Source organism: Candoia aspera, chromosome 4, assembly GCF_035149785.1.
Source record: "Candoia aspera isolate rCanAsp1 chromosome 4, rCanAsp1.hap2, whole genome shotgun sequence".
Lineage (NCBI taxonomy): Eukaryota > Metazoa > Chordata > Lepidosauria > Squamata > Boidae > Candoia > Candoia aspera.
In genome coordinates, this window is record NC_086156.1 from 98888324 (window position 1) to 98899505 (window position 11182).

Here is an 11182-nt window from a genome sequence, read left to right on the forward strand (position 1 = left end):
TTGGATTTTGGAATCGATTAGGAGAAGCTACCCCTGTGCCTGTGCAACAGCATCTAGATTGATTCACAGGCAGCCGATTTGAACTGCAGATAAAATCACCCTTGAATTGAATCTCCAAATCCACATTTCCAGAGTCCTAGTATCTCATCTTCATTTCCAAATTCTCTTCTCTTGCTCTGTCAAAGCAATGATAGTGCATATGTGGGTGGATGGGTGGTTGGATGGGTGACAGATTTGAAGGCTTTGTTTTCTTCTGAATATGGAATGTCTCCTACATAAACACCAGGCTCTGAACTTCACCCAAAAGGAAGGCCTTATTGGTCCCTTCTCCCATACATGTTTCAGACCCTCCTCGGAAGCGAGTTGACTCACCTATGCTGAACCGACATGGCAAACGCCGACCTGAGCGGAAGTCCATGGAAGTCCTGAGTGTCACAGATGGTGGTTCTCCAGTCCCAGCCCGACGGGCCATAGAGATGGCACAACATAGCCAGAGGTGAGTTTGCCTCCAACCATGTGTACGTGTGAAAGAGGGTGACGAATCTCTCAAATCTGGCATTTAGGGACTCCGCTGTCTTTCCAGTGTGCTTTCTGGCCACTGAAAATGGAACCTGCAAATATTTTAATGATTGGCTAACCTCTCAGGCTGTTCCAGGAATGATAATACACCTTTAAGGTAAAGATTTCCTGAAATCAAGCTCAGTTCCTGATAACTACAGGGACACATCCATGTAGGTTTTTTGGCAACAGTATGGAAACGTCTTACCACTTACCATTCTTCTGGGACTTTTCTTCAGCTTTCCAGTCTAGTTTGCAGCTCTAGGATTTCCTGGTGTTTTCCATCCAAGTACTAATCAGGTTCAACTCTATTTAGCTTTGGGGGATCTGCCACATACTGTCATCAGCTGTGCCTATTTATTGCTAAAAAGTAGTCAAGCTACTATGCCTGGTAACTTAATGGTTTTATTTACATTGCTCCCTTGGCAACAATATGGAAGTGGTTTGTCACTGTTTTCTTCCAGTTCTTTTTTTGATTTAGTCTAGCCTAAAGCACTGGCATATTTTGATGGTCTCCTACTGTGCAGATCTTGATTGCTTATGTGCCATCAAGTCATTGTTGACTCTTAGTGACCACACAGACAGATTTTTCTCCAGGACAATCTGTCCCAGCCTGGTCCTTCAAGTCTTCCGATAGCGCACCCATCACCATTGTAACTGAGTCCTGCTGGTTGTCCTCTTTTTTTTTTTTTTTCTTCCACCTTTCCAGGCATTATGGACTTCTCCAGAGATCTAGGTCTTTCCATAATGTATCCGAAATGCAGATCTGCTCTATATAAAATGTGTGTATGTGTGTTAAATATATATACGGTATATATAGCAGAGAACCGCAAAGATCACTAGCAGAGGACAGCAAAGAATTTCAGAATATATATATATATATAGTGTGTGTGTGTGTGTGTGTGTGTGTGTACCTCTGCTAATGATGTCCAAAGCTGCTTATGCAATCAGTTCTTTAGTGTACCTCTGATTGGGTGGGGGGGGGTTGCTGAAAACTTTTTGTGATGCTATTTTAGACTGACTTTTCACATGTGTCCCATGCTCTTCTCTGTGTCTCACCACCTTCTTCCCTTCCAAGACAGCACTGATCCTCCTATGTGTCTTTGCCCCACACACAGGTCTCGATCTGTAAGTGGTGCCTCCACTGGCTTGTCTTCTAGTCCCCTCAGTAGCCCCAGGGTGAGTATTTGGGTTCTGTAAGAAATGGTATGTTGGCAAAAAGGAGGGATGGGTACAGCAAACAATTGGGGCAGATGATGATGAAGACGATGATGGGCAAAATAAACATGAGGCTTAGGGAGGGAGTGGAAGTTGGGGGAAAAAAATCCCTAGATCTTGTTTACATCCCATCCTGCACTCAGTTCCAAATGCCGAGGACACTGCTTTAGTTTTCCTGGCAGAAATGGTGTGTACTTTACAGTGCATGAATGATAGCCAGAAAATGCATCTGGTGCAACTCACTTCCCACCCCCATTTCCATGACTGCATTTCCATGCTAGGGGAAAGCCATACCTGTTGACTTGCATTGGGGGAGAATTTTCAAAAGCACCTAGGATCTGCCAGTGAAAAAGAGGGAAGAAACAGAACAGGGGAGGGGAGGGGAGATATAAGTAGTTCTTGGATGAGGAAAGTCAGAGAGATATATGTTTAGTAGGTAGTAGGATTATAGGGTAGGGGAGGACTCAAGGATTTAGATTTATTTATTCATTTAAGCAATCTGTATGCTGCTGCTTTGCCAATGGATAAGATTATAATTGGTCTGGCTGGCAAGAGGCAAGAGAACAGATTATAGCAGGCTTTCTGGTGTTGAACTACACCAGAATGGGATCTTGGGAGTTGTAGTTCCATTCACCTGGAAAGGATTAAGCTGGGGAAAGCAGCCTAAAATCTGGGCAACCAAGGATATCTGCAGGATGTAGTCAAAAAAGTCAATTGGTGACCACAATGATGTGACCAGAGCTTCACCTGTTTTTTTTGTGTGCATCACACATAAAAGCAGGCAGACTTTTGATTCTACCATCATGGCCACCATCCTGACCTTTTTTACTATACCCCGCAGATACCTTGTGAACAACCAGTTGGCCCGTGAATGCTTGTTTTTGGCTTGTTAATAACAGTTGCAAAGTTGGGAGATCCAGATGAAGACTATCACATGAAGGAGAAGGGAATTCACTTTTTCTCCATATCACAGTTCTTTCCTGCTCAAAGTTTATTTATTTATTTGTCAGATTTCTAAGGACATCCAACTACATAACAGCTCTAGGTGGTGTACAATAATAAAAGGAATATTGAAATGATAAAAGAAACAAGAACAATAAATGTCTAGAAAAACACATAACCTGAATACAAAACATTCCCAGAATAGGCCCGCCATGCACCCTAGCCCAAGGCCTGGAGGAGGATGCAGGTTTTTGTTGAAATGAAATCTGGGTAGGGGCCGTATGGATCTTGGGGGGGATGCTGTTCCAGAAGGGCCTGCTTCCTGGGTCCCATCAGATGGCACTGTTTAAACAATGAGACCTGAAGCATTGGCAGAAACTACAGGAGTCAGATGGTCCCTCTTAACTAAAGGTTGCAGTCAGGTAGCAGAGTCAGCAGACAAGTAATTTGTAAACTGCTAGAAATCAAGCCGGTAAACGTCATGAGCATTGCCCAACATAAATTCGGGTTGTTGGTCATAGAACAGTCCAAGAGTCCCTGTACCATGGAAATCAAATAGCAGAATGTTATAAGGGAAGATCATGATGATTTATATCAACAAATCATCCGCTTCTCCCAGAAATACTTCTTGCTTGATGTTAATTAAGGCTGTCAGTCTTCTGTTCCTATGGAGTCGAATTAGAAAAAGTTCAAAATCTTTCCTCTTTTTCCCCATGCCCTGCACTGGATTCGGAAGTTCTGTCTCTGACTCTTAATATGCGTATGTCTTTGCTGTTGTAGATTTAGGGGTGTTCCATATTATTTCTCTTTTGAGTCAGACACATTCCAGACAGCTGGAATCTCTCCTCTTACTGAGAGTTGTTCCTGAGATTGTAAAACATCCTGAACCTCTTCATCTTCACCTGATTTTTCCAAATCAGACTGATTCATGATAAATTCTCATCCAGATCAGCCCAGTTGGTGCTGGTGTACTAATGGCAGCTTTCCTCCAATTGTAACTGGGATAAGGATAATATTGGAATGAAGGATTCCTTTTATATATGCACAGATATCTGTTATTTAGCAACCAAACCCACACGTATAACTGTCAGCCTTGTTTTTAGGGTCATCTCTTGGGCCCAAATGTTAGGTTTATTACTAGCTAGAATTCAACAATGAAGCATGTTTACCTCCGCAGTAGAAAACACAGCCTTTTTAAAGCAGACAGTTGTGCCATAGAATCTCAGGTACTCAAGAAAGTCAAATATTGAGAAGGTGCATTTTTGTTACCAGCATAATGTGTCCCTGGAGGCCAAGATCCCAGCAAATTTCTGCTTGCCACATAATAAAACCACACAGAAAAGACTGGAATGGAGAAACTCTTAGGGGTGATAGTGTCTCTTAGCAACAGTCTGAGTCTTCATATTTATCTGGGGAGTGGTTTAGAGTTGACAGTAGCCGTTCTGTAGGAAAAATGGCCAACTGGAGAAGTTGTGGAAAGTTGGTCTTGCTGGAAGGCAAACTCCAGCAGGGAAACCAGTGATATAGAACAGATCTGGTGGCAAAGTCAGGACCTACCATATATAGGGGACAACCATCTACAGTTTCATGGTGGAAGCATGGATGTTGTCTTTGCCATAGCATGGACTGACTGGAGAAGGATAAGTAATAGACAAGAGAGGGTAGGTGAACAAAGATATTCACCTAAAAGCTTGAAGCAAGTTGATTCTTTAAGAAATGAACAGCATGTCCAAGCCTCAGTAGGGGAAACCCAAAATCTGGGCCAGGTTGTGAGACTATGAGTTTGTCACCTGCCATTGCTCACTCCCATCTCACGGCTCTCCCCTCCTCACCTTTCTCCCCTCCCATTTCTCCCCACACCCAGAGCCCCATCTTCAGCTTCTCTCTCCCATCACCTCCCCCTGCCCCTGCGAAGACTCAGACGCTTCCAGCCAAGGGCAGCCCAGCAAGGGAGGGGGCCCTTCAGAGTCGATGCTCCACCCCCTTCCCTCTGCCTCCCAACTCTCCACCTCCTCACCCGCCCTCCTCTCCCCATTGCTTTTTCCCCTCTACTAAACCCCCACCCAAATCTGTGCTGCAGGTCACTCCCCACCCCTCCCCTCGGGGAAGCCCCCTCCCCACTCCGCTCGGCACTCCTGTTCACACGCCTAAAGAGAGCCCCAGCGGCACTCCCTGCGGGACGCCACCGAGCAGTCCTGGTGTGGCCGGCGTGGCATGGAAAACTCGCTTGAACTCTATCAAGAACAGCTTCCTTGGTTCCCCGCGCTTCCATCGTCGGAAACTGCAAGGTGAGCACACCATACTTTCCTAGGATGGTGGGCGTGTGCTGAAAGTTTAATTATAGGACCACAGCTTCTCAGTTTGCATAAGACACATTGCGGAGCATGCTAAAACAGTGTGTTCTAACTGGGGAAGTGCATCGGGATAAAGAGAGTGAGCTGCATCAGAACTGAGTATGACTGTAGGTGGTCATGGAGAAAGCAAGAAGTGGGGTCAAGGGCACAGAAGTGGAGTTTGAATGAGGATCATGTGCAAATGGGTGTAAAGAATGTGTTAAGTGAAGGAACACAATGTTTGAAGTTAGGAAGTGGTACCCAGACACTGCCTTTTTCCAAAATAGATCATAGTTCATTTTGCTCAGGAACCCTCTTGCTTGGGTACTATCTATAGAAGAGGTGAAAAAATTTGGTGGCCCTCCAGATGTTGCTGAACTAAGTTCCCAGATGCCCCAACCAGTGGGGAGGGATTCAGAGAGTTGTAGTTTATCAATATCTGATGCTGTATTGGTCTGTCCGGTTTGGGAGCCTTCCCAATGCAACCTGGAAATGCTTTAAAAAGAACTGGGACCTTTCGCATGCTGATTGTGTGTATCTTTCCTCAAGCAAGGGTGGAAAAGTGAAAGCAATTCCCTGCTTTTACACTCAGCACCTGGCAGTAAATGAGCTGCTTTGAAAGGTTGCAATTGGTGGGAAAGGGGATGAACCTGTTTCCATTTAACATTTACTCCTTTTCTCCTTGCAGTTCCCACACCAGAAGAAATGTCCAGTCTTACACCAGAATCATCCCCTGAGTGAGTATTAGAAGAGGGTGACAGGAGGAGGAAGAATTCGGCATTTTTTCTTCCATTCATGGTTCTTACAAATGCTTTTCTGAATGATATTATTCCAGAATTAATGTGCAGTGACTGATATGGGAAATCCAGATTTCTCCCCCTTTCCCATGAATGCACCCCCAATGCATCCCAAGAATGTGTGTCCTTATAGCTGTACAATGTGTGGTTGGTCACCTAACGGGTAGTTCTGGCACCATCAGTGGAGACAAGCAAAGCCTCCCCACAAGGTTTCTTTCCAAATTTTCCCTGTTTTGCTTTTCTTCCTTTTCAGGCTTGCCAAGAAATCCTGGTTTGGAAATTTTATCAACTTAGACAAAGAAGAACAAATCTTTGTGGTCATCAAAGACAAACCCCTGAGTTCCATCAAGGCTGATATTGTACATGCCTTCCTCTCAGTAAGGGCTCAACTCTGGAAGAAAAGGAGAGGGGAGGCTGGTACTGATTCTGAAAAGCGGAGTGGAGCTGGTTGGTAGGATGAGGTCCTGTTGGTACTGAGGACAGCAGGGTGGAGAAGGATGGAGTAAACAGGACATTAAAAGGAAGATCCCTTCCATTCAGTGTCTGTGGCTTGACATTGCTTGCCTCCCCTTAATCTACAGATCCCCAGCCTGAGTCACAGCGTTGTATCCCAAACAAGCTTTCGGGCCGAATATAAATCATCGGGCGGCCCCTCCGTCTTCCAGAAACCTGTCAAGTTCCAGGTTGACATCAGCTACTCCGAGGGGGGAGAGGCGCACAAGGACAGTGGGATCTACTCAGTCACCTTCACCCTCATCTCAGGTGGGTAGCCAGGGGTCCCGCCCTTTGAGTCATCTTTAGGAGCCATGATGTTTATTGGACTTTACAAATACTCAAGTTTTGCAGCTCCTGTTAAGAGCAAACAAACCCAAAAGCAGCAGCATTCCATATGTTTTTGCATCTCTCTCTCTCTCTGATGTACATTGTGTCTCTTGGCTTTCAGTTCACCGTTTTCTAGCCATTACAGTTTCTAACTAAGTTTTTGGGCTTCACAGAACACTTTGTCCCTTTCCTTCTGGTGCTGTCCCGATACTGGACTACAGCCCAATCACCTTCAGATGCTTTGGATTACGGACCTTAGATGTCTCAGCCAGCACAGCTAAGGCCAAGAAATTGTAAAGATGTAGTCCAAAACCTTTGGAGGGCACCGAGTAGCCTACCTTTCACCTAGGCAAAGATAGAGACCCTTAAATTCAATCTGCCAATTCAAATGTGGCAGTAAGGTGTGGGATCCCACCATCAGAAAGATGATTCCATTCTACTCCTAGAATCTGGTTTGTTAAAACAAAAACAAGTTTCTAGTCCCAGTTGTCACTGTAAATACAGTAGACTTTGGGTGAATAGGTACTGTAACTTGCTTCCCCACTTCTCTCTCTCCTCCCTGCAATTTTCTACCCCCATTATTGGGGGTAGCTCCTTACTTGTAGGTCCTAAGGATCAACAAGAGGATGAAAACATGCTGATGAAATCTAGTGATACATTCCACAAAACTTAACAGAAGGATCTTGGTTTAATCATATTAACACTTGGTTTTGGATGTATCTGGAACCTGGACTAATATAAAGTCTAGGACTAGGTACTTTACCACCTTACATCAGCTTTACACCAGTTTTTAGAGGGTTCTGGCTTTCCCTTCTAGAATTCTGGGGAATGTGGTGAGTAGTTACGTAGAACCTTCACTTTATATATCCCTAGTGCTCTGTGAGAATAGAAACAACAAGGCTCAGGGAAGCCATTCCCATCTCTGATTTTGAAATGATAGCAATTTTAGAAATAAATTTAAAAAGCTACTTGCCTGTTGGGATTGGAAAGTTGCATTTCTGTATTCTCTAGTCCAGTGTTTCTCAACCTTAGCAACTTTAAGATGTGTGGACTTCAACTCCCAGAATTCCCCAGCCCCCCACAGCAGAAAAGGCTGGTCTCCTAGGCTCTGTAAGGTGGAACTCTGTAGTGGATGGGACCTGAAACATGCCTCTCCTGCCAGACCTGATGGGATGGGTAGATGTAATCGGGGAGAGGCAGTCCCTCAGATTACCCTGGCCCCACACCATGTAGGGCTTTTAAAGGTCAAAAACAGCACCATGAATTGGACCCAGAAGCAAACTGGTGACCAGCGCAGCTCACAGAACAGAGGTGTAATGTGTACCCTTCTAGGGGCACACGTAACTGCCTGCACCGTTGCATTTTACACCAGCTGAAGCTTCGGGATACTCTTCAAGGGCAGCCCCATGTAGGGCATGTTATAGTAATCCTTGCCACTATCAGGCTAATTTTTATAGATAAATCTGTAATACTATTGCTTCCTGGGGGGTGTTAACAGATGTTAAATTGTTTTATGTCTGTTGTTTAGATAAAGTCACCAGTGGACAAGGGGGTCCTAGTTGCCTTGCAGAGGAGACCAGGTAGCGTGAAGGGATCAGTAACCTCCAGAGGCAATGCTGCACCTTCTCTAGCATCTAAAAAGATTCGTTTTTTTCCCTAGTTGTTCTTAAAGTAGGGCAACCCATACTCCTGAAGGGAGAGGCATATAGGCACTGTACACAATTCTGTCCATGAAGTCACAAAGAGTCAGAAGCGACTGAACGAATAAACTACACACAATTCTGCAAGAATCTAAATTTTCGAGTCTTCAGACCTCATTTACATAGCTCAGACAATGATCTCTTCCCACCATTGGACTCAAGTGGCATCCTACTTTTAGACCCCATTTTCTGGAAGCTGTTCCAAGGGATCATTTCTGCTCCTAACCTGTATGGATACCCCTGCTTCCCTAGGTCCCAGCCGTCGGTTTAAGCGGGTTGTGGAAACGATTCAGGCACAACTACTCAGCACACATGACCAGCCTTCTGTGCAAGCCCTTGCAGGTAGGTGTTACTGTGCGTCCTTGCCATGTACTCATACAAATAATTGGCTGTTCCTACTTGCTTTTGCAAGAGTTAGGTGAGTTACTAAGGCTGTACAAAGGATTCAAAAGGGCAATTTGCAAAATGTGTTGGTCCAAATGGAGCACCTCTCTTTGAGGTGTTGAGGCAGCTGCATCATCTGGAAGGCTCACTGCAGCTGCTTTAAGAGTTTCCTGGGTTATCTGTGTGTTTGTGTGTAAGTACATACACCAGTGTTTCTCAACCTTGGCAACTTTAAGATGCTGCCCAGGGAATTCTGGGAGTTGAAGTCCACACATCTTAAAGTTGCCAAGGTTGAAAAACACTGACATACACTATCGCTTCACTTGACTTCACTGGCATCCTGATGGGTATGTTGTCTCATCCGGGCATTTATATGCCTGTGGGGACAACCCAGGAAAACTCTTGAAGCTTAACCTTCCCAATATGCTTTACAAAGTCCTTTTGAATGCTTTGCATTGCCCTAAAATTTACTACCTAGTATCTGATTGTCCTGGAGAAAAGCTATCTATGTGGTTACTAAGTCAACACCAACTTGATGACCATCCATCCATCCAGCTTTAAGAAGGACAGACTGTGAGATAGTCCACCAGTGGATGTTAATCAAATCACGATAGCTATATGAAGCCTCCAGATCCAAAGAACCTTTGAAAACGTGTTGGGGAAGCAAAATAGGGAAGACTGATTGCCTTGAGAATCTGCCTGTTGAAAGGTTCTCAGAGAATTCCAGTTGATTTCTGTGGATACTGGGATGCTGAACTGATCTTTTCCTGATCCAGCATCTTCTGTCTCTACTCTCTGGTCCTGGAATGTTTTCAGCCACAATAAATTTGGACTCTGCAAGTGTGTGTTTCCTTTAACAAATTGACATGGGTACCTCTTTGAAATCAGGTATCCTGGGATCTCATTATGGGACAGAAAGAAGACGAGGTCCATTACAGGACAGAAAAAAGATGAGGCCCATTTCTGAAATGGGTGTTGGAAGATGAGGCCCATTTCTAGACATTTGGTGTCGGGAGGGGACACTTGGTGGTGAAATTAATCTAATGTTTGAACTTCCTTCAACATTTAGATGAAAAGAATGGGCAGCAGCCCCGTTTCCCAGGCACCCCAACCCGCAGCTGCCAGCCCTCTCGTCGCTCTGAATCAGACATCCCATCCGAACAACATCGACACGGCTCCAAGGACAAGAAGCTTGTCTCCTCTAATGGGACTCAAGTCCAGCAACCACAAACTCCATCCCCGCAGCAGCCATGACAGATGGGGCAGAAGAGCAGCACGTGGGCGGCTGGGGGGGAAAAGCAGCTGAAAGAAGCCACATCCAGCCCCTGGAAATAGCTAAAGCTGCCCCTAATGGACAGAAGGAGCCAACCAGCCCCATGGATGGGTCAAGGCCCACCAGGGACGCAAGGGACGGGGTGGGAAGATGGGGACTGGTCCAGATTTAATGACCCCACCTCACCCTGGGGCAGAAAGTGGCCATGTTGGGAGAGGCCCATACTGTGAACTTGTAAATAGCTAATGAAGAACAGAAAACACAACAAATCCACAAAAGAACAGGAGGTGGGCAGGAAAACACAACATGGAACTGAAAAGGAAGACAATGGACTGAAAGTTAAAAAAGGAAAACACACATGAGGAGGAGAAACCGGGCAGGAGCCGGTGGGGGTGAGGGATTTAACCTGATTCCTTTGGTGGGATGGTGGGGGTCTTTATTTTCTTGAACCCTTTTGGACTCCCTCCTGACTTCCTTGCCTTGAGACTTATTTTTCCCCCCTGCTTTTTCTTCTGTAGTATTTACGGTATCATGGTGGCACTAAGCTAAAATTATGAGACAGAGCTAGTAGGAAGACGTCCTGTGTAGGAGAAAAATCAAAGTTTCCATTCCCATTTTGTTTTCTTCCTTTTAATTTTTCCATTTTATGTAACCAATCAATGTTTTAAAAACATTTTCATGAGTTGGGGTGAAAATATTTACCAGAATTCTAATAAACATTTTGTTACAAGACGAACTTTGAAAAATTCTCCCCTAAATCTGTATTTTAAAAACGAACCAAATCTAAATGTGAAATATGGAATCAAATTAGAACTTCAAGATCCAGAAACCCAGACTACGTTGTGCTTATACTATAGTTGTTTACTGGGAACTGGCATTTTGGAAACATGCTCAAAAGAGAGATGGGAAAAGTGTGCTGAATGCCAAGAATTACCTAAAGCTTCAATAATAAATACAGTACAGTTTCAAAATGCCGTTTTTGGAAAATCAGCAAATATAACCTGTGCATGGCCAGGAATAGTCAATAGCATTAAAAATGAGCCATCTGAGTTTGCAAACCAATTGTAGCACAGTGTAGTTATATTCTCCATTCTTACTCCAAGTTGGGTTCTGAACTAATGTGAATGCTCTTTATTCCAATTAAATGGATTTGGG

General features: G+C 44.5%; 1 protein-coding gene across 1 annotated transcript in view; it reads left to right on the forward strand.

Annotated features, from left to right (window-relative positions):
- BRSK1 (BR serine/threonine kinase 1) overlaps positions 1–11182 on the forward strand; it is a 45992-nt gene extending 34810 nt beyond the window's left edge. Inside the window, exons 12-19 of the mRNA XM_063301182.1 lie at positions 346–496; positions 1677–1737; positions 4799–5006; positions 5740–5788; positions 6102–6225; positions 6430–6610; positions 8623–8712; positions 9824–11182. Coding sequence (XP_063157252.1) covers positions 346–496; positions 1677–1737; positions 4799–5006; positions 5740–5788; positions 6102–6225; positions 6430–6610; positions 8623–8712; positions 9824–10008 — 1049 coding nt within the window. The 3' untranslated portion in view covers positions 10009–11182. The remainder of the gene's footprint in view (positions 1–345; positions 497–1676; positions 1738–4798; positions 5007–5739; positions 5789–6101; positions 6226–6429; positions 6611–8622; positions 8713–9823) is intronic.